General features: G+C 40.7%; 1 protein-coding gene across 3 annotated transcripts in view; it reads left to right on the top strand.

Moving 5' to 3' along the window:
• brwd1 (bromodomain and WD repeat domain containing 1) overlaps positions 1 to 24,531 on the top strand; it is a 213,785-nt gene that overhangs the window by 62,419 nt on the left and 126,835 nt on the right. For all 3 annotated transcript variants that reach the window (XR_006313234.1, XM_043701210.1, XM_043701209.1), the window contains exons 15-18: positions 6,016 to 6,150; positions 6,887 to 7,015; positions 11,778 to 12,003; positions 16,306 to 16,488. Coding sequence is in view for 2 of the 3 variants with exons in the window: in XM_043701210.1 (XP_043557145.1) it covers positions 6,016 to 6,150; positions 6,887 to 7,015; positions 11,778 to 12,003; positions 16,306 to 16,488 (673 nt within the window). In the remaining variant the exon portion in view is untranslated. The remainder of the gene's footprint in view (positions 1 to 6,015; positions 6,151 to 6,886; positions 7,016 to 11,777; positions 12,004 to 16,305; positions 16,489 to 24,531) is intronic.

The following is a 24,531-nucleotide window of genomic DNA, read 5'->3' as shown; positions in this document are numbered from 1 at the left end:
GGATTGGACATTCTGGAGGCAGGAAACATGTTTCCGCTGATGGGTGAGTCCCGAACCAGAGGGGACAGCTTTAAAATAAGGGGTAGGCCTTTTAGGACAGAGATGAGGAGAAACGTTTTCACCCAGAGAGTGGTGGCTGTGTGGAATGCTCTGCCCCAGAGGGCAGTGGAGGCCCAGTCTCTGGATTCATTTAAGAAAGAGTTGGATAGAGCTCTCAAGGATTGTGGAATCAAGGGTTATGGTGATAAGGCAGGAACAGGATACTGATACTCAGCCATGATCATATTGAATGGTCGTACAGGCTTGAAGGGCAGAATGGCCTACTCCTGCACCTATTGTCTATTGTCTAACCTATCCATATATATTTGTAAATTTCTTATTTATTCATTGCAACTTAGTTATCAGCTATTTTAGTACCATCTGTAAATCTGGCTCCTCTACTTTTTAGGTATTTTCTAATCAATATTGCACACCCCTGGAGTAGGTGGGTCTTGAATATAGACCTCTTGGCTCAGAGGTAAGGACACTACCTCTGCACCACAAGCACTATCCATGCGTCCAATATCATTATCCAGTGTTATTAATACAGATTGTAAATAGTTGTGGCCTGAAGGCTGAACCCTGTGGCACGCCTGGTTACAGCTTGCCAACAAGAGAAAGACATTCCACCTTGTTATTCAATCCTCTATCCAAAATAATATTTTACTGCAGCCTTGTGTGATCCTACATTGTATATAAACTTTTATGTGGCACCTTGTCAACTTCTGAGGTACCCAAAAAATAGTGCTTGTCCTGAATTACAAATTTGGTTCATGGTTGTCAGGCTATGTCCATGTGCTAGTGGACCTGTTTACTGTATTTCAGGGGGCCAAGTCACCACAAAATTCTTCTGAAGCTTCAGCCTGCAGGCCCAGCTTCTGCATGTCACCGTGCTGAAGAATCCAATTGAGTTGTTTTGAAAATGGCAATTGTATTTGGCATTTACATTGACTTGTGGCTTCTCAAAGTCAAGAAGATTGATGAAGGCAGAGTGGTAGACATTGTCAATATGGACTTCAACATGGCATTGGACAAGATTCTGAATGAAAGACAGGTTAGCAAGCTTATCAAATGGATACAGGGAGATCTAGCCAAATGAATACAAAATTGGCTTGAAGGTAGGAGACAGAGGGTGGTAGTGGTGGAAGGTTGTTTTTCGGATTGGAGCCCTATTAACAGGGCTGTACTGCAAGGATTGGTGTTGGATCAATTTGTCATTGATATACATGATTTGGATGTGAATATAGGAGGTATAGTTGGTATGTTGCAGATGACACCAAAATTTGGTGATATAGTGGACAGTGAAGGAGGCTACTTCAGAATATAACGAGACCTTGATCAGATGGGCCAAGGAGTGGTAGGTGGAGTTTAATGTAGATAAATGTGAGATATTGTATTTTGGTGTGGCAAACCAAGGCAGGACTTTTACAGTTAATGCTAAGGTCCTGGGGAGTGTTGTCAAATCGAGACCTAAGGGTGCAGTGAAAGTGGAGTCACAGGTAGACAGGATAGTGAAGAAGGCATTTGACATGGTTGTCTTCATTGGTCAGTGCATTGAGTACAGGAGTTGGGACATCATGTTGTGGCTGTACGGGACACTGGTGACGCCACTTTTGAAATACTGCATTCAATTCTGATCTCCCTGCTAGAGGAAAGATGTTATTAAACTTGAAAGGGTTCAGAAAAGATTTACAAGGATGCTGTCAGGACTGCAGGTTGTGAGCTATAGGAAGAGGCTGAATAGGCTGGGGCTTTTTTCTCTGGAGCCGGAGAAGCTGAGATGTCGATAAAATCATGAGGGGTATAGATAAGGCGAATAGCAAAGGTCTTTTCCCCAGGGTAGAAGAGTCCAAAACTAGAGGGTAGAGGTTTAAGGTGAGAGGGGAAAGATTTAAAAGGATCCTAAGGGGCAACATTTTCCATGCAGTGTGTAGAAAGAGGTGAGTATAATTACAGCATTTAAAAGACATTTGGACAGGTATACGGATTAGAAAAGTTTAGAGGGATAAACACCAAATTCTGAGAAATGAGACTATATCAGTTTAGGATATCTGGTTGGTGTGGACGATTTGGACTGAAGGACTGTTTCCGTGCTGACTGACTCTAGACTGACTGGGAGAGACTTGTGTATACCTTTGACTGTCTGTTTTGCATTGCTGCTAACTAGTAATGTATCTGAAAGCAGCAACAATCCTTTTCTCTTCACCCATACATTAAGCACAGTGCATCAACCTGTTGGACATAAATTAACAGCATCAAGCCCTACAAGGGAGAAGGAAATGTGCCAATGAATGTGATGTGATCTGTTTGGATGACTTTTAATGGATTTGAATAAATGGCAGTATATGCAAGCTCTGTGTAATTTGGATATTGAAATCAGTAACAGTACCCAGTGTGAGAGGGTAAGATGTGAAATTCAGACTTCAGAAGTGGTGAGCAAATTCATTTTCAACCCTTCAAGTTACCTGGGAGGATTCAGTCACTGGATGACTAATCAGATAAAGTTCACCTCTGTATGTGAAAGAGACAAAATCTGAGAGGAGCTTCATTTCTAGTCGCAGATGCTGTCTTTACCAAATCTGAGATTGGAGGAGTAACAAGGGAAGGAGAAAAGGATCCTGTGTTTGGACAATCTATTCATGGTTTCACTGATAATGCAAGAGACTTTGATCATTACCGATTGTTAGAAATCCTCTGAGTGACTGTGGGGAAAGAAAATGTAAACTTCTTCTTTAAAAAAAAAAAGGACTGTTCGCTTTTGTGGTGATTTTGAATAAGGTGATGACCATACCTGAAGTCTTGGCTGAAGGAGGAAGAGTGCTGGATGCAAATTGGGGGAGTTTGAAGGGGGGGGTGTATGCGTGTGTGTGCTTGGCCCAAGTCTCAGCTGGAGGGGGTCAACAGGTTTCTGGAACCAGGTTTTGTTGTTGGGTGAGAGATGTTGTGGAATCCAAGTTTCAGTCAATGGGGGGAGGGGATTTGTGGGTCCGAATTTTTGCTGGGGCAAAGGATGGCGTTGGTCAGTGGTTACCCTTGAAGTCCCAGTGGGAGCAGGGCATCTGCCTTCATTGAAGGGAGTGGTGGAGGGGTGCTGGGTCTGAGTGTTGACCGGGGATGATGATGATAATAGTCTTGAAAAACTCTTCAGTTGTTGGAGCCATATCTGGTGCAAAGGAAGTTGATTGTTATTGTTGGAGGCCAATTATCTTGCTGGATTGGGGCTGTTGGGATCCTTTAGGCTAATATCCTACCAACAACCATCCTTCAACTGTTTAATCGCTGACATTTCCTTCATCCCAAGTGCAGATGTTTAATGTGTTCAGTACTGTTAGGATTCTAGAGATTGAAGCAGTGTTCATGTGCAGCAAGACCTGGACACCGTTCAGGGTTGTGCTCACAGTGGAGAGTAACATTTATGCCGTACAAGTTCCAGGTGCTGACCATGCCCAACAAGTGATGTCTCCCCATGACATTCAATGGCAGATTAATTGAATCCCCACCATCAGCATTTGGGATTGCCATTAACTGAATTAGTTCAACAGTATAAATGCTATGCAAGAGCAGGTCAGAAGTGGGTTTTCACAATTGAATAACACCAGTCCTGACCCACACCATTACCAGCTTCCAAAAAAATGCATCAATGATCTTCATGCTACAGGTGTTTTATTAAATACTGGGGTCTAGATTCGAGTGGTGCTGGAAAAGCACAGCAGGTCAGGCAGCATCCGAGGAACAGGAAAATAGATGTTTTGGGCAAAAGCCCTTCATCAGGAATGAAGGTAGGGAGTCTCCAGGGTAAGAGGGTGGAGCGGATAGGTGGAAAGAAGATTGGCAGGTAGGACAGGTCATGAGGATGGTGCTGTGCTGGAAGGTTGGAACTGGGGTAAGGTGCGGGTGAAATGAGGAAGCTGGTGAAGTTTCAGAATATGGTTGAAGAGTGCTGTGGTTCTGTTTGCCGAGCTGGAAGTTTTTGCAAACGTTTCGTCCCCTGTCTAGGTGACATCCTCAGTGCTTGGGAGCCTCCTGTGAAGCGCTTCTGTGGTGTTTCCTCCGGCATTTATAGTGGCCTGTCCCTGCCGCTTCCGGTTGTCAGTTTCAGCTGTCCGCTGTAGTGGCCGGTATATTGGGTCCAGGTCTATGTGTTTGTTGATGGAGTTTGTGGATGAGTGCCATGCTTCTAGGAATTCCCTGGCTGTTCTTTGTTTGGCTTGCCCTATAATGGTAGTGTTGTCCCAGTCAAATTCATGTTGCTAGACAGGGGACGAAACGTTTGCAACAAAAACTTCCAGCTCGGCGAACAGAACCACAGCAACGAGCACCCGAGCTACAAATCTTCTCACAAACTTTGAATGGTTGAAGAGTTTCAGGGCAGAGGAGATGACCTAGGGGTTGCAGAGAGAGAGAGACTCTCAGATTCTTGTGGAGAGAGGAGGAGAACTTCTTCAAGGTAGGCATCCTTGCAAGAGGATTTGCAGTAAGGTTAAAATCAACTAGGCAAAAGTGAGGACTGCAGATGCTGGAATACTGTCCACTTGACTACATTCAACAAGTCTAACACCATCCAGTGCAGCCCTCTTGATCATCATCCCATGAACCATCTTAAATACCCATTTCCTTCACCACTAAGACACTGTAGTAGCAATGCAAGATCCCCTGCAGCAAATCATCATTATTTGAAAGCACCTTCCAATCCTGTGATCCCAGCTAGCTGAAAGGGAAAGTGTACCACACATGGGAACATCATCTGCAGACTCCCCTCCAAGTCACACATTATTCTGATTTGGTGCTAAATTGCAACTTGGTCATTATTCCTATGTAAAAACCCAAAACTGTTTCCTAACAGCACTGTTGATGGATGTGTACCAGATGGAGTGCAGTGGTTCGAGAAAGTGGCTCACCATGACCTTTTCGAGAGTAATGTTGAGAATAGGCAAAAGTGACACTTTTATCCCATGAAAGAATGAAGAAAAAATGTTCAAGGTTGGTTTGATCAACTAAATAGCATCGCTCAGCAGAGATGCATTGCTTCTTGACAATACATTTATGCTGGCTGTTGCAGATGTCAAAAATTCACCAGGCTGTACAAAATTGGCTTGCTGCCTGAATCAGAGTTCATGATGACATGTCAATATTACATTGTGATCTCAATGCTTATTTTAAGGGGCTTTTGAATTTGGCTCCGTTATCTGATCGTGGTTTCTTTGCTATTTCTGGGAGCATGTTGTGAATTTCCTGTCAATTTAGTTGCTTTTCAACAATGATTGAACTTCACTGGCTGTAAAGCACTTTGGTTGTCCTGAGGATGTGAAAAATACAAGTCTTCCTTGTTTAAGTTGAAGAAAGTTCTAAAATGTCCAGGATGAAACTGGGAAATGGACAAAATGTTTTAAAAAAAACATTTTATTATTTCAACAAATTAAGCAGCAGGACTTTTATGAAATAATCATGTTTTTAATTTCTGCATTGCATCTGTGTTTGAACACCTTTTTATTTCTACCATTTTACTCTATTTATACTGATTGACCAAAAGGTGGTGATATGCTGTGGCAGTTGTGCATGATGCAGTTTAGTATTTAGAATGAGTCCTCGATCTGACATCCTGAACTAGAGTTAGCGCACAAATGTTCACAGAAATAAATATATAAATATCATGGGTTTTTATGCTGAGAAAATCTGCTATTGAGCATTCAGTATTGTTGTGCTCGAAACTATTAACACATGCATTGTAGGTATGCAAGAAGTTTGTTCAACAACTGCAAATGGCTTAAATACAACAAAACAATATTGCTTGTGTCAGAACCCTAAAATTATAACAATTGTGTATCTGGATGGTAGAGGAGGAGAATCTAGTTTAATTGAGCTAAGATGTATCACAGGGTCTTTATGAAATATAAAGATTGTCAAAAGCTGTCAGTCATAAATGATTTCATTTTAAATGGTATTATATGCTGATAAGCTTCTGTTCCACATTTTTAGGGTCATGAAGATGAGGTGTTTGTTTTGGAGCCACATCCATTTGACTCCAGAATTATTTTGTCTGCTGGCCATGATGGCAATATCTTCATTTGGGACATCACTAAAGGCATAAAATCTCACAATTACTTTAACATGGTAGGTGTGTTAAGCAGATGCGGGAGGGGTTCAGCATTTACATTCAGTTTGGATGAACTTGAATTTATTAATCTAAGTGAGATTATTTTTGCTAAGTAGAATATCTTTTGCTAATAGGAACATAGGAAATGAGATGAAGAGTAGGATGTTTTAAATAGTCTTGCTATTCAGTAAGGTCATGGCTGATTTGTTAGTGGTCTGAACTTCACTTTGCTACCTGCTTTTCTTACTCTAGATTCCCTTGTCTATCAAAAATCTAACAAACCCTCCCTTCAGTAATTTCAGTGACTGAGTCTCCATGGTGACACTGAGAAAATCTTTTGATCAACTGTCTTAAGGAGTTCTCGTAATCCTAAACAGTGTCCCTTTGTTCCAGTGTTCCTAACTACAGGAAACATCCACTATCTAAGCCCCACCCTATCTAAGCCCCACTGGTATTGTCCAACCTATTCAACTTTTGTAAAATAAGCTATTCATCATTAGAATGGGTCGAGTGAACTTTCATTAAACCATTTCTAACACAATTGTATGTTTGTCAACAAGGGGATTAAGATTCAATGAAATGCTAATTTCTTCTCACTAAGACTTGGTACATCTGCGGTAGAACTTTCGATTTTCGTATTCCATTCTTGTTATAAAATGGCAATACTCTATTTGTCTAACTTATTCTTGATTGTTCTAGTTTTCAAAATTTTGAAATGAATGTTTAAATTACTTGTGTATGATTCCTTCATAGATTGAAGGCCAAGGTCATGGTGCTGTATTTGACTGCAAATTTTCACCAGATGGCCAACACTTTGCTTGCACAGATTCACATGGACATCTGCTTATATTTGGATTTGGATGCAGTAAACTGTATGAAAAGGTACTATTTTGAGTTGGTCTGTTTTTTAAATCTTCCAATTTCTTTAATTTTAATTGGCAAAATCTGCAGTTGCCCTGTATGTCAAATGAAGCAAGCCAAGTAATGTTTCTTTATTTAATATAAAAGCAACATAATCAAGTGCTCTTTCTATAACCACTCCCTTTTGGAATGGCAGGCAGTGACCAGTGGTGTGCCGCAGGGATCAGTGCTGGGACCGCAGCTTTTTACAATGTACATTAATGATATAGATGAAGGTATTAAAAGTAATATTAGCAAATTTGCTGATGACACAAAGCTGGGTGGCAGGGTGAAATGTGAGGAGGATGTTAGGAGAATACAGGGTGACCTAGACAGGCTAGGTGAGTGGACAGATGCATGGCAGATGCAGTTTAATCTGGATAAATGTGTGGTTATCCATTTTGGTGGCAAGAACAGGAAGGCAGATTACTACCGAAGTGGAGTCAAGTTAGATAAAGGGGCAGTACAATGAGACCTAGGTGTTCTTGTACATCAGTCAATGAAAGCAAGTATGTAGGTACAGCAGGCAATGAAGAAAGCTAATAGCATGCTTGCCTTCATAACAAGAGGAATTGAGTATAGAAGCAAAGAGGTCCTTCTGCAGCCGTACAGAGCCCTGCTGAGACTGCACTTGGAAATTGTGCGCAGTTTTGGTCTCCAACTTTGAGGAAAGACATTCTGGCTATTGAGGGAGTGCAGCATAGGTTCACGAGGTCAATTCCTGGAATGGCGGGACTATCTTACGCTGAAAGATCAGAGCGACTGGGCTTGTATAGACTTGAGTTTAGAAGACTGAGAGGGGATCTGATTGAGATGTATAAGATTATTAAAGGATTGGATACTCTGAAGGCAGGAAGCATGTTTCTGCTGATGGGTGAGTCCCAAACCAGAGGACACTGTTTAAAAATAAGGGGCAAGCCACTTAGAACAGAGTTGAGGAGAAACTTCTTCACCCAGATAGTGGTGGGTGTATGGAATGCTCTGCCCCAGAATGCTGTGGAGGCCAAGTCTCTGGATACTTTCAAGAAAGAATTGGATAGAGCTCTTAGGGATAGTGGAATCAAGGGTTATGGGGATAAGGCAGGAACAGGATACTGATGATGATCAGCCATGATCATATTAAATGGTGGTGCAGGCTTGAAGGGCAGAATGGCCTACTCCTGCATTTATTGTCTATTGACAATCAGTTTTACAATTAGCAAAGGAAGAAGTTAGTATTCTTCTGGTTGTAGGTTTGCTCACTGAGCTGGAATGTTCATTTTCAGATGTTTCATCACCATACTAAGTATCAGTGAGCCTCCAGATGAAGCATTGCTGGTGCTTCCTGCTTTCTATTTATGTTTGGATTTCCTTGGGTTGATGTTGATGGATGTGAGCAGGGCTGTTATGTAAATCAAATTACAACTTCCAGGATGTGGACAAGAAAGACTTTTTAGCAGCATTAGAAACAACATTGAAAGACAACCAACTCACAGAAGAAACCCAGTAAACTATCAGACCAACATTAAACAGGAAATTGGAAGGAAACATACTCCATACACAAGAAAGGAAAGCACTAGAAAGACTTAAAAAAAATTGTTATCCTACCTGCAGACAAAGGACACTTGACAGTCATTTTAAATCAAAGAGATTACATTGAAAAAGTGAACGCATTACTTGCAGATACCAACACTTAGCAACAAGCGGCGATAGACTTGATCCCACAACTGGAGAACTGAATCACAGCCCTACTCAAAAAAAATTTCAGAAATCTGGAGAAGTAAATAAGACCGACTTCCAAAAATGAAACCAGACAGATCCAACACACCACGCCTGTACGGATTACCCAAAATTCCTAAACCAGGATTTCCCCCCATAGTCTCGCTTCCTGGAATACCAACTTAGAGATTGGCTAAAGAGTTACACCAAAGACTAAAACACTTAGTAGAAGACTCATGCCACTCCATCCACTCCACCCAAGGATTCCTGAAGACCATCAAAAACACCAATATAGAAGAGGAAGAAGTAATGGTCTCCTTTGACTTAACAGCCCTGTTCACATCAATCTAGCCAAGGAAACACTGACTACACTATTACAAGACCTAAAGACACACACACACCAAACACCACCAACTTCATCAGCAAGGACATTATTGTCAAGCTCGTAGACCTATGCCTTACCACCCACTTCATCTTGAACAACAAAATCTACAGACAAACCAATGGAACATCCATGGGATCTCCGATATCAGGGTTCTTGTCAGAGACAGTAATGCAGAGACTTGAACAAACAGCTCTGCCAACCATCCAACCCAAACTTTGGGTCCGCTATGTGGATGACTTTGTCATCAATAAATGAAACAAATTAGAGGAAACCTTCAAGACCATCAATAATACCCTTACTGGCATAAAATTCACTAAAGAAGATGAAAACAACAACAAACTGCCATTCCTAGATGTCGCAGTAGAGCGAAGAGCCAATGGGGAACAACAAACCAGCGTGTACAAGAAAATAACACTCACTGACCAAAAATTGAACTACAGAAGCAATCATCCCAACACCCACAAACGTAGCTGCATCAGAATATTATTTCAATAAGCCACCACACACTGCAGCACGGAGGGATCACGCAGAGCAGAGGAAAATCACCTGTACAGTGTATTCAAAAAGAACGGGTACCCAATGAACACAGTCCACCGATTTCTCAGCAACAAACCCAAACAAGCAGACAAAACGCGTCCAGCAACCCTCGCCACTCTCCCCTGCATGACAGACATTTCGGAAATGACTGCCAGACTACTCAGACCCCTTGGCATCATGGTAGCCCACAAACCCACCAACACAGCAACTAATGAACTTGAAAGACCCTATATAAACAACAAGCAAAACTAATGCCATTTGCAGAATACCTTGCAAGAACTGTAACAAGCACGACATTGGACCAGCAGGCAGAAAACTAGCCACCAGGATGCATGAACATCAACCAGCCACATCCATCCTAGGACTAGCCAAACAGAGAGACACTCGAGAATTCCGAGAAGCATGGCATTCCATATGGAACTCTGTCCACAAATACATTGACTTAGATCCCACTTACCAACCAACCATCACCACCACCACCAGAAAAAGGACAGGAAATGACGTCACCACAGGAGATGACGTCACCGACCCAAGGAAACTCAAACATATAAATAGAAAACAGGAAACACCAGCAGTGCTTCATCCGGAGGCTCACTGAAGATGTTACCTAGTTTGGTGATGAAATGTCTGAAAATGAACCTTCTAGCTCAGCAAGCAAACCTACATCCAGAACCTCAACCTGAGCTACAAATCTTCTCAAAACTCGCTAATTAGTATTTTTGATTTTGAATGCTGTCTGTTAAGCATATTTGGAAGATGCATGTACATTGATTTCTGGTGAGACCTAGATAAGTCTTGCTTGTGATGCTCTGCTCGAATTTTATACTTGCATATATCTACAATAACAGCTTGCATTGGTACAAAGTTTAAAACATAAAATATAACAGAATACTTCATGAAGGAACGAACTATACAAGAATCAGAGGATTTAAAAGACTTTCATGAAGAAAGGTAGGCCTTGTAGTTTTGTTGAAGCAGGGAAGTAAGTTACAATGAAAAGGCCAAAGGATTCTGGCGCCAAAATAGGTCAAAGCTCTGATATCAAATCAATAATATCAGAAGGAACTGCACATGAATCCATAGTTTATAGTTAAAATCTCTGTGTGAGCTGTGGAGGCATTTATAGGCAAGAAATTTTACTTTAAGGTGCCAGCACTGCACCAAAGAATTGCTGAACAAATGAAATCCTGGGGTTTAGGTGGCATAGTTTTGAGGAAGTTGAAATTTGTCTATATTTATAAACCAAGAATGGCCTCTTAGATATGTTTATTTGATTATATTTCTTGATGAGTTCCTCTGAAGAGGGTAGATAAAAATTTGACAATTTTGTAGTTAATGTGAAAATGGCTATCAATAACTTGTAACATGAATGCTGATTGAATTAAGTAATTTGGTTTGGACAACACTTTGATCCAACATATTGGGAATTGCCATATATTTAAATACACTCACTTCTGTTCAAACTAAAAAGATCATGAAATGCAAAACTGGATAATTAAAATAAAAACCAATTGGAAAATGATTGTAGTACTTACCAAAGTGTTTTGTTTGTCAAAGCATCATGTGTTTGACTTGAATAGTAGAGTCTGTACTTTGCTCTGTACAGAAACAAATACATAAAAACATGGAATAAAACTTAACTGCTGGAGTAACTCTGGTCTGGCAGCATCTGTGGAGAGAAGGTAAAAACAATGACTGTAGATGCTGGAAACCAGAATTTGGATTAGTGGTGCTGGAAGAGCACAGCAGTTCAGGCAGCATCCAAGGAGCAGCGAAATCGACATTTCGGGCAAAAGCCCTTCATCAGGAATAAAGGCAGTGAGTGCTCCACCCCCTCCTCCCTGACCTATCACCTTCATCCACTCACCCATTGTACTCTATGCTACTTTCTTCCCACCCCCACCCTCCTCTAGCTTATCTCTCCACGCTTCAGGCTCACCTGCCTTTATTCCTGATGAAGGGCTTTTGCCTGAAACGTCGATTTTGCTGCTCCTTGGATGCTGCCTGAACTGCTCTGCTCTTCCAGCACCACTAATCCAGATTCTGTGGAGAGAAGGCAGAGTTAACATTTAGAGTCCAGTGACCTTTTTTCAAAAGGTGAAAATGTGCTTTGCTTGCTTGCAGATTCCGGAACAAATGTTTTTCCATACTGACTATCGTCCCTTAATTCGTGATGGGAACAATTTTGTCTTGGATGAGCAAACTCAACAGGCTCCCCATCTCATGCCCCCACCTTTCCTAGTGGATGTGGACGGAAATCCTCATCGAACGGAATACCAACGATTGGTGCCGGGTCGTGAGAAATGTCTGGATGAGCAGCTCATACCACAACTTGGATATGTGGCAACAAGTAAGTGGCTTAGCTTAGACCCAAGTCTTAGAAAGGTCTTTAAAAATGGTGTTTCACTATTGTTTCTAAAAACTAAATGATTAAGAACATAAAATGATCGCTGTGATATGTCCCACCTATAGGATTGACTGCAGAGACTTCACTGGGTTTTATGTCAAACATTTTTAAAACCAGTGACTTTTAAGTTAGAAGAATAAGTGTAACAGGTGCATGCGAGTACCACCAAAACACTCCTCGAAGTCTCTCGTTATCCTGTCTTGAAATTATATCAGCATCAAAAAGTGTGGTGCTGGAAAAACCAGCCAGTCAGGCAGCATCTGAGGAGCGGGAGAGTTGACGTTTCGAGCATGAGCTCTTCATCAGGAATGGGATACCCTCACCTTCCTGATGAAGAGCTTAAGCTCAAAACGTCGACAATCCTGCCTGACCAGCTGTGCTTTTCCAGCACCATGCTTTTTGACTCTGATCTCCAGCATCTGCAGTCCTCACTTTCTCATAGTTGAAATGATATAATTTCAATGAGGAATGCAATATAGCGCAATAGGAGTAACACCAGGCATAACTAAAATAGGATGCTAACCTGGTGAAGTGACATAATAGATCTCTGAACATGTTAAAACTTGGAAGTTGCATGTGATAAAGCTAAATGATCCCACAACTAGCAGGTCAGAATGAAAATTCTGTAGCCTTGCTACATCTATGCCTGAAAGGAGGTGGATAATTAAACATCACATGGGAGGACAAGGAAACTGTATGAACATTCCCAACCTCAATGGAGAAGATAGCAGCAGAGTTCACTGATCCATTTCAACCATCACCTAAGGGCCATGTCATCATAGATGCTGGGTTTTGACTAATTCAGTTCATACCATGTGATATCAAGAAACAATGACTGATATTGGTGATCATTTCAATCCAAGTCCCTCTGAAGTGCCTTCAGCTCAACCATCTTCAACTGCTTCATCAATGATGATTCTTCCACAAGGTCTGAAGCAGGGATGTTTCATAATTGCAGTGTTCAGTACTATGTGACTCTTCAGATACTGAAGCAATCCAACTCCCAAAAGATTGGGTTGGCACCTGATAAGTGGCAAGTAACATTTGTGCCACAAAGTTACCATGCTCACTAAGAGAGAATCTAATTACCTCTCAGAATTATTATTGATGAATGCCAGCCATCTGCATCGTTATGGAGCGTTTGACTAGAAACTTGCTTTTTTATGACTTGCTGCACCGTCATGTTCCCTGATTATTAAAAAAGAACAAAAGATCTGTGGATGCTAGAAATTAGAAGCAGTCATATACACTGGTTTTAAGTGCATTTCAGAGCCTGTATACCTTAAATATAAGAAATAAAGGAAAAGTTCATTTGACTGATCAAGCCTGCCTTGCTATTCAGTAAGATCATGGCTGGTCTGCCCCAGGCATCAACTTCTCTATTGTACCAGAGGAGTATTGATGTCACTCCCTGCTGTTTCTAAAGTCTATTTACATCCTTTATAAATATTTTCAGTGATCTAGCCTCCACGATCCTACCTTCCAGAAGAAGGAACACCTCTGCATCTTTTGAGAGTCCCCTTATTCTGTAATTATATCCAAATTTGAAATCCCTCTCAGAATTTTGTTTCAGTAAGATCATCCTCATTCTTCTAAACTCCAGTGAATAAATGTCTAACCTGTTTAGCTATTATTGATATGTCACTGCTTTCATCCCAAGAATCAGTGTGGTAAATTTGTTTTGAACAGCTCCAATCCCAGTGTATCATGGAACATAGAACAATATAGCTCAGGAATGGACTCTTATAACTAACATGATGCCAAATTTAACTAATCCCTTCTTCATGACCTTGGTCTGTATCCCTCCATTCCTTGCATATTCATATGCTTATCTAAATGTCTTTTAAACTCCCCTGTAGTAAGTTATATTATTTTTTAAACTGCGAAGTCCAAAGCTATACATAGTACTGCAAGTGCAGTCTCTCCAACACCCTGTACAGTAGTAACGAGACTTGGCTAATATTAAACTTCGATCTGCCAAGCAATAATTTCGTTTCATTTTTTATGACTTGCTACACTGTCATTCTACCTGATTATTTAAAAAAAAAACAAAGACCTGTGGATGCTGGAAATTAGAAACAAAAACAGAAATCAGAGGAAAGTATCAGTAGGTCTGGCAGCATGTGTGGAGAAGAATCAAAGTTGACATTTGGGGTCAGGTGACCCTTCAGAACAAGACTTCAGAACGTCAAGTCCCACTTCCTCCAGAGGTGTCTAGTCACATTACTGACTGGGTTGATGAGAAAAGTAGTTACCTAAAAAAGAAAGAAAGAGTTGCTCAGTTGAGTAATAACATTTCTTGGGGGGAAAAAGAAAGCATAGAGTCATAGAGATGTACAGCATGGAAACAGACCCTTTGGTCCAGGGGGTAGGTGAGAAAAAAAAAAGCAGATATGAATGTTCATGGCATAGTGATAGTGTCCCTGCCCCTGGCAAGAGGCTTAGGTTCAAGTCCTACTTCCTTCAGAGGTGTGTAATGATAACTCTGAACAAGTTGAATAGGGGTTTAAAAAAAACACATTCGCAGTAGTTAAAAGGGAAAAAGGGGACAAATAAGTTATGGAGATTTTAGTGGTAACAAAGTTGCTCAGTTTGTGTAATAGCATTTTAAATATAAAAAGATGTCTGCAGGACTATCTTGCCCTGCGCTGGGACTAGCCTATGAATGCCACAAGTAGCGGCTCCATTTTGGTGTTCACCAATAAATGATGTTCCTTTCCAGTCAGTCTTCCTGAGTTATTGCACTATATTTCTGTCTGCCAAGTATTTTTCCCCACTCACTGAACTTGAGTGACACAGTGGCTCAGTGGTTAACACTGCTGCCTGTCGATGCCAGGGACCTGGGCTTGATACCAGCCTCTGGCAACTGTCTCTGAAGTTTGCACATTATCCACATGTCTGAAGGGTTTTCTCCCACAGACCAAAGATGTGTAGATTAGGTGGAATGGCAGTTTTGAATTGAATAGGGATATGCAGGCTCGGGGGATTAGCCAGGGGGAATGTAGGGTTATAGGGATAGGGTAGGGGGATAAGTCTGGGTAGGATGCTCTTCGGAGAATTGTTGCAGACTCGAGGGGCTGAATGGTCTGCTTCTGTGCTGTAGGGCTTCTGTGTTTCTAATCTACTTCATAACGTGTGCTTCCACTTATATTGGCACACTGCCCCTCATCCACGTCATTGATATGGACAGTAGAGAACTGAGGTCTTAGGGCTGATCCTTGTACCCCTTTACTAGTTATGCCTTTCTAACTTGAAAAAGATCCTGACTGTCCGTGTTAACCAATCCTCAACTCGTGCTAATATATTACCCTCAAGGCTATATGATCCTGCCTTGTGCAACAAGCTTTTATATGCCACCTCATTGAATGCCTTCTGAAAATCCAATTATGCTTACATGTCTGCCATTACTAATCCACATTCTCTTTGATCCATTATCACAACTACCTTTACAGCATTCTTCATACCTCTCATTCACTCTCTCTCTCGCTCCTGTTTTCTCTCGCTCACTCATGCTCGTGTTCCCTCTCTCCTCGTTCTGTTTCACGCCTGCTCTCCCCCCCTACCTATTGGTCGTTGCCTGCATTGCCCTCCTGATGCCCCCACTCTCCTGTCCTGCCCCCTCCTCTTCTCCCACCCTTACCCTTGTTCGCTCCATCTCCTCCCTTGCCCACTCGCCCCCTCAGGCCACTCTCACCATCCCCCCTTCCTCTTGCTCTCTTGCGCCCAGCCTGCCTTGGGGTATCTCGTATGCACCCTCGCTTCCAGCTCCCCCTCACTCACTCACTACCTCCCTTTTAAAACATCGTTTGCCTTCCTAATTGCTTGCTGTGTTGCCGTATCAATTTGTGATCAATGCTAAGCTAATTTACACTGCATACCAACATGTAGTTCTTCCCTTCTCATTTCATACTAAGATGAACAATTTCTTCACTGAACAAAATTTTCAAAATTCTTTACCCTGTTTGCTATTTTTAAGACTGGGTTTTTTTTTAACACTAAGTTGAGAGTTAAGTGGATTTGAGTGGCAACGTGAAGTAATGGTAGGTCAACTACTGAATGCCGAGCAAACATTCAGGACTATATTGCATATGCCTCTTCCTGCTGTGCAGGATGCTTTGGACAATCTCCAACTCTAATCTCCCCCTTCTGATAGCTGCCATCAGCATGCTTCCTCTTCCCAGTCACAGCTCAGCCTTATGAAAAACTATTGTTTGAAATATCTTCTTAATGTTGGTCTGTTAATAGGTGATGGTAATGTTGTGGAACAAGTAATTGGGCAGCAAACAAGTGATCAAGATGAACAAAACATGGAAGTGAGTGTGCTGGATGGCATAATCCGAAATTTACAACAGGAACAAGACCAACGTTTAGGAACTGAGCAACGTGGGGCAAATAATCCTCCCCATAGGATCAATACACCTTCAAGAGGTATAATTTTGTTTTTGAGTAATTGCTCCTTGAGTTTTGTTTGCAATCAGCAAGCTGCAATGTTAGAGAAATGTTAATTGCACTGAGTGTTAAAAATTGTATGCCTTATCTATTTAATCACCTGGACATGGAGAGCAATTTCGGTTTGTATAACTGAACAGTATGGTGCTACGTCATTCTATAGTTTGACAATGCAATACCTAATGTTAACTTGCTCTGAGGTGTATGCTTATTTGCTATGATCATGCTTAAACTGTGTCTAATGTTTTAAAATACATTCAACATAAATTGACTTTCATCTAATTCTAATCCTGTTGAATGAAAAAAAAATTGTAGTGCAAAAATCTTGAAGTTATGTGAAATAGTCTTTCACTGACTCTTACAAACATAGTCACACAGCGCAAAAGAAGCCCTTCAGCCCACTGAGTCTGTGCCAAAGCCACAACTATCTCACTAATCTCATTTCAACACCTGGCACATAGTCTTGAATGTTATGACATTTCAAGTCCTCATATATGTAATTTTTAAAAGTTGAGGTTTTTCACCTCTACTACACTCAATAGCGTTCCAGATTCCCATTGTCGTCCTGTTCCCACTTTAATAGAAGCAAAACGCTCAGACACGTGATATAGTTTTACCTCCTTTATTCCGGCTGTGGAGGGAGAGAGAACGATTGCACATGTGCGCAGAGACATGAGTTCTCGGTCTTCTCTCAAACAACAGTTTCTTAATGAATTACATAATCATTTTACAGGGAGGAGCATTCAGATAAGGCAACATACATATTGATTGGGTAACCTTTACAATCAGCGAGCGTCAATAGTAGAGCCTAAGCCTTCTGCTGTTGTACAATGAATGTTCTTAACCTTGTTAACGGGCTTCACATAATGGATACTTGTCCCCTTGTTAACTGACCTTACATACTGAATGCTTCCAATATTGTTAAATAATGAATGCTTTTTCAACTTGTTAACGCTTACCCTTGCCTCCAGCACTCCATTGTTAAATGCAAGTTCTTATCTGATTTGAGTCATGCTCAGCTGGACCTCTTGTTTCACATAACTCAAAACTTAACTCTTTCCCTACCTGCTCATACTCTATACGCATTCTCACCCACCTCTGGGTAAAAAAACTCTTTGCTCAAATCCCCTCTGAACCTCCTGCTCTTTGCCTTAAAATTATGTCCCCTTATTATTGACCTTTCAATGAAGGTGAACATTAGCTGTACTCAATCTTTTTGCACTTCAGTTAAGTTCCTCCCTCATCCTACTCTGCTCATAAGAAAACAACCCAAGCCTATCCAACCTTTCTTCATAACTGAAATGCTCCAACCCCGGCAACATCCTGATGAACTCCTTTTCACTCTTTGCATGAGAATCACCATCTTCCTGTACTCCAGCTATTGCCTAACCAAAATTTTGTACATCTCCAGCATAACCTCCACGCTCCGAAACGCTGTCCCACAACTGACAGAGGCAACTGTCTCATTTGCCTTATCTATCACTTATTAAAACAGGTTGTAATTTTATAAAGGTACTTTAATGTACAATACATAATCCGTGTTAGAGACAGATGAAAAGAGTTTTTCATTTAAAATTGTTGCTTCAGTGCCTTTGGTTTTGCTGTTAATGCAGTGATAAAGCTACTCCTACCATTTAAGTGGTTTTATTACAGTATGTTTTATTTCAGTGTCAGTGTACTCATTTTAACACAAAATATCAAGTTTTTAGAATATCCCAAACCGGATGTATTATCTTGGACATGGTTAGAACTTAGTCAAGTTTTCTGGTGTCTGAGTGTTTGTTCGGACAGGTTAGTTCTATATTAGACCTTGTAATTTGCAGCTTGCTGAGCGAAGTTAGTTGTTATAAATGACAGAGACTGCTCTGTAAACCTCATTGACTACATGGAAGATGGATAAGGCTTAACCTGAGTTTGAAGTTCATGAACATAGAAGGTTGCCTAGTTTGAAGCTATTGGGAAAATCTACAGTGGGTCTCACAGTACCTTCTCGCAAAAAGATGATAATTGGCAGATTATTTTCCAAGAATTGGAAAAGTAACCACAAGGGACTGAGGCCTTCACAATCAAGAGAGCGTAAATGAAAGTAGAAGATATTACCTCTGAGTGTTACCTGCAGTGTTACCTGGAATGAAGGAAAATTATCCAGAAGGCATATTTGTGTATAGTCCCTTCAGAACTAAACTCTTAACATTCGCCTGTACCTGTGTTTTGGTTTTTGCCGCTGTTTACCTGTTATTTACTTAACTATGCTATTTAACCAAGTGATTTGCCTGTATTGCTTGCAAGACAAAGCTTTTCACTGTGCCTCAATACATATGACAATAAATTCAATTCTTGTAGCAGAAATGATGGCGTAATTAGGGATTAAACCTGAGTGCATAAAATATTAACTGATTTAATTTTAGTGTTAACTCATGTTTACTTTATATAGAAGAATACAGAGCAAAGTAAAGCAGTTTGCAGCTTGTTGATTTTTTTTAAAAAATGAAATAATGTGGCTCAGTTTTATCTATGAAAGGTTAAGTTTCTGGTCCCAAACCAGATCACAGCAAGTTGAGCATTTAAAAAGAAATGTGAGGGAGAAGATAGGTCAATATATGCAATATTCTACTTAGACATTCTGTAAATCCCTCTGTGGGGCGACAAAGACTTAAACTTTGTTTACTTTAGTGATAGAAAGGATAGGTGTGTATACCACTGAGCAAGAGTTATAGCTTGGGGAAAGGCAATTACAATGCGATTAGGCAAGATTTAGGAAGCATAGGATAGGGAAGAAAACTGCAGGGGATGGGCACATTAGAAATGTGGAGCTTATTCAAGGAAAAGCTCCTGAGTGTCCTAGATAAGTGTGTACCTGTCAGGCAGTTTGGATCAATAATTGGTTTGCTGAAAGAAGACAGAGGGTGGTGGTTGATGGGAAATGTTCATCCTGGAGTCCAGTTACTAGTGGTGTACCGCAAGGGTCGGTGTTGGGTCCACTGCTGTTCGTCATTTTTATAAACGACCTGGAAGAGAGCTTACAAGGGTGGGTTAGTAAATTTGCAGACGACACTAAGGTCGGTGGAGTTGTGGATAGTGACAAAGGATGTTGTAGGTTACAGAGAGACATAGATAAACTGCAGAGCTGGGCTGAGAGGTGGCAAATGGAGTTTAATGTGGACAAGTGTGAGGTGATTCACTTTGATCGGAGTAACCAGAATGCAAAGTACTGGGCTAATGGTAAGATTCTTGGTAGTGTAAATGAGCAGAGAGATCTCTGTGTCCAGGTACACAGATCCTTGAAAGTTGCCACCCAGGTTGACAGGGTTGTTAAAAAGGCATAGTGTTTTAGCTTTTATTAATAAAGGGATCGAGTTCCGGAACTGTGAGGTTATGCTACAGCTGTACAAAACTCTAGTGCGGCCGCCCTTGGAGTATTGTGTACAGTTCTGGTCACCGCATTATAAGAAGGATGTGGAGGCTTTGGAAAGGGTGCAGAGGAGATTTACAAGGATGTTGCCTGGTATAGAGGGAAGGTCTTAGGAGGGAAGGCTGAGATAGTTGAGGCTGTTTTTGTTAGAGAGAAGAAGGTTGAGAGGTGACTTAATAGAGACATGTAGATAATCAGAGGGGTAGAAAGGTGGACAGGGAGAGTCTTTTTCCAAGAATGGTGACGGTGAGCCCGAGGGGGCATAGCTTTAAATTGAGGGGTGATCGATATAGGACAGATGTCAGAGGTAGTTTCTTTACTCAGAGTAGTAAGGGTACGGAATGCTTTGCCTGCAACGGTAGTAGATTCGCCAACTTTAAGTGCATTTAAGTCATCATTGGCCGTACATGGAATAGTGTAGGTTAGATGGGCTTCAGATTGGTATGACAGGTCGGTGCAACATCCAGGGCCGAAGGGCCTGTACTGCACTAATGTTCTATGTAACTTCGAACAGGAGTGACGGTGTGGGTCGTAGTATTAAGCAGGTGATAGAAAAGCATTGGTAGTTGTAATTGCAGCTGACTTCACTATACACTGACGAACACTACTACTGTAGAGAATGTTTCTGGAGTGAGTTAAGGATGGTTTTCTAGATCAATGTGAGGAGATACCAACGACAGAACAAGCCTTTTGAGACTAACATTATGCACCAAAGAGGGCGAAGTAACCCTCTTGTAAAACAACCTTTAAGAATGAGTGACCATAGCACGGTAGAATTTTACAATATGTTTGAAACAGGATAATTCATTCTGAAGGTAAAATGTTAAATTTGAACGAAGGAAATTTTGAACGAATGAATTCAAATTACCTGAGGTTGATTGGCAAAATACATCAAAGGTATGAAGAGACGGAAGCAATGGATAGCCTTTAAATAATTGTCTCTCAATTTGCAGCAACTTCACATTTCTTCAAGGCCCACAAACCTCAAAAATGTCAGCCAACTGTAGCTAACAAAGGAAGTTAATGATTGTATGAAATGAAAAATGAAAAGCCTACAAAGTTGCCAGAAATAGTAGTATACCTAAGGATTGGGAGGTTTTTAGAATATGCAAAGGTGGACCAAGGAACTGATGAAGGGAGAATAGAATAGGACTGTAAACTAGCAAAATAACATAAATGAGCTGTTCAGAGCTTCAAGAAATATGTATAAAGAAAATTTTTAACTAGGACAAATGGGGATCCATGGCAAGCAGAGTTGATGTGGACTAGAGATAAATGATATTTATGATGAAGAAGATACAATAAATCATCCATTAATAGAGATCTAAAGGACTAGAGAGAATAAGAAATTCTGAGAAATTATCTTAGTTACGAATTCAACCCTTTGAACCCACTCCACCATTTGATATGAACGTGGCTGATCTCATTGTCGTACATACTTCAATCAGATCCTACCTAATTCTTCTGAACTCCAGTGAGTACAAGCCCAATTCAAAGCTCTTCATACGATAGCCATTTCATCCTAGAATCAATCTAGTGAACCTCCTCTGAACTGCCTCTCATGCCACCACATCTTTGCTCAAGCAAGGAGACCAAAGTTGGAGACAATACTCTAGGTGTCATCCCGGTAACACCTTAAACAATTGCAACACCACTTTTACGTTTATTGCAAAAGGACTGGATTATAAGGATTCTGTTTGTCTGTTTTGTTATATGTTGCGCCTGCAGAGCCACTTAACACGATTCACGCGCAAGGACACCCGTATCCCTCTGCACTGACTCAATTTGAACTACTTCCTATTTAAATAATAATTTTCCTTTTTTTTTCCAGCCAAAATGCATAACCTCATACTTATTCACTTTCAACCCCATCTGCCAAATTCTTGCCTTTGTTATCCTTGACTTCCTTATTAAGACATGAATGATACTTCATCTTTTTACAATTCCTCTTCCTCTAGGGAATATACTTCAGTTGAGAGGTATTTAGTGTCTCCCGAAGCATTTGATAATGTTATTTGGCCGCCCTGCCCTTCAATTGTTTGCCTAGTCCAGTAGCGCCAACTCCTTCCTCAACATTAAAACTCTTGTATGTGCCTGTATTCACTTACTCAATCTGAATTTGGAACTCTAGCATGTTTTGGTCACTCCTTCTCAGAGGATCGTTAATTACAAGACCATTTATTCATCCTTCCCTGTTGGATAGTGTCAGTTCTCTGCTTAATTCCATGCCATGTTGCTGCAAGAAACAATCTCTCATACACTCTATGAACCTTTCCTCAAAGCTACCCTCGAGCTCATTTATCCAGTCAATATGCATATTAAAATCACCTACAATTACTGTTGTGCCATTCTAACAAGCCCTCGTTATTTCATGGCTTATGCTATACTTTACGTTGGAAGCTTTGCTGTCATCCTTAACCAATAAAGCAACGCTACCTTCTGCTTCTCCTTTTGGAATACTGAGTATGCTTGGATATTTAACTACCAGTTCTCCTCCTCTGGTGGCCACATTTCAGAAATTGCCACCAGGTCATACCTATTTTTCTATTTGTGTTGTTAACTCATCAACTTTATTTTGAATGCCACATGCATTTAGGTGCAAGGACTTGAAATAAGTTCAAAAAGAAAACTCAAAAGAACTGCTGATGCTGGAAATCAGAAACAAAAACTAAAACAGAAGTTGCTGGGAAAACACAAGGTCTGGCAGCATCAATGCAGAGAAATCAGAGTTAACAGACTCAAAGATCTCAATTTTAATCCTCTGCACCCCCACCTTAATGAATTTTGGGCATGACATGACGTTGAACTCTCTTCCTCCTTCAGCTCTGTGCTCAATCCTTTGGACAAGAGTCCTTTTCCCATCCCACAGATCCCTTCACCCACCTCCAACACACTCCCTCTACCTGAACCCTTCCCTCTGGCCTTTTACCTGCGCTTGACCTGTTCGTTGAAAATGCAGTTCTGAGGAAGGGTCACTGGACCTGAAATGTGAACTCTGATTTCTCTCCACATATGCTGCCAGACATACTGAGCTTTTCCAGCAATTTCTATTTTAGTTTTGGTTTTAAATAAGTTCTACTGAATTGTATTTCTCTTTTAATATTTTCTTGTGCAGTGCAGCTTTTGACACACTCCATCCTTTTTTCTTGATCCTTGATAATACTGAGCCCCATCACAATCTTTGAATTCAACTTTCAACTCACATTTTGATCTTTTATGAATACTTCCCTCACCATGGTTATTGGACCAGCCCTACCTGATTAGCTTATTAACCTCTACCTTCTGCTCACAATCTGACTTACTGCTTTGGTTCCCTCTGCCTTATTAGTTTAAATCCACCTGGGTTTCACGAGCAAATCTTCCCAGCAGGATGTTCGTGCCCGTCTAGTTAGCAACCACTCCTTTTTTTAAACAGATCCCAACTGCCTTGGAAGAGATCCCAATGATCCAAAAATATGACTAATTTGAAACCCTTCTGCCTGCACCAGTAAGGAGGCTGTGTTGGGGAAATTACCATATATACTCGAGTAAACATTTACCCCTTTTGGCCAAAAAATCTGGATTTTCCATATATTTCATGTTTAAGTCAAACTTGGTTCTTCACAGATCAACATTTGTGAGTCAAAGTATTATCCTGTATACAAATGTTACAATGTGGAAACATTTTTTTATGCTATTGTGTTTCGATATACAATTCTCATCAATTTGGCGTAAAAGTTTAACATGCATCAGATCAGAGTCAAGTGACAACCTCCCTTTGTGTGCAGTTCAGCTGAGCTCAGTTCCCCTGTAGCATCCAAGCACACTTATTCATTGAGAGGTTAATTGGGCTTCTGCTTAACGATATGGTATTTTGGACTATAGCATGAATTTCAGCCCCTCAAAAGTAGTATCCAGGTAGTAGTCAACCCCATAAATTTAACCTTTTAAAAAAAGTCTAAAACATTTGACTTTTACATGAGTATATACGGTAATTGTATTGAATATTGGCAAGTCCCTGGAACCTGATATTCTACATCCCAGAATGCTGAAAAAGGTAGCTTTGGATGAATTGGTGATCGTCTTCCAAAATTCTAATGGTTCTGGAATGGCTTCTATAGATTAAAGTTTGCAATTACCTCCCTGCTATTCAGAAGAGAGGGCAAGAGAAAATAAAACTCTGCACTGGTGGGAAAAATGTTGATTGCAAAATAAAGAATGGATGATGATCTGATTTGACACTGTGGATTTGTGAATAGGAAATCATGTCGGTTAGGCCTGTTAATTTCTTTTTCAGCATTTTACAAACAGAATTGATGAGAGTTTGTAGTCATAATATACTTGAATTTTTAAAAGGCTTTTAATAAAGCCCTTCACAAGAGGTTAATTCGCAAAATTAAATCACATGGGATTAGAGGTAATCTACTGGATATCTTAAGGATTAGTAAACAAGCAGAAAAGAGCTAACGGAATGACCAGGGAATTTCATGTTGGCAGACAGTGATATACTGTATATCCGTGTTCAGTGTCAAATGTAATATTTCTAATTTTGTAGCTGAGACAGAGTTAGGTGCAACTGTATTCTGGTGAAGGAAATGTAATCAGCATAAAGAAGATTTGGACAGACTTGG

Source organism: Chiloscyllium plagiosum, chromosome 12 (assembly GCF_004010195.1).
Source record: "Chiloscyllium plagiosum isolate BGI_BamShark_2017 chromosome 12, ASM401019v2, whole genome shotgun sequence".
Classification (NCBI taxonomy): Eukaryota; Metazoa; Chordata; class Chondrichthyes; order Orectolobiformes; family Hemiscylliidae; genus Chiloscyllium; species Chiloscyllium plagiosum.
Note: the sequence above shows the minus strand (reverse complement) of the source record. Positions and strands in the feature narration are given on the sequence as shown.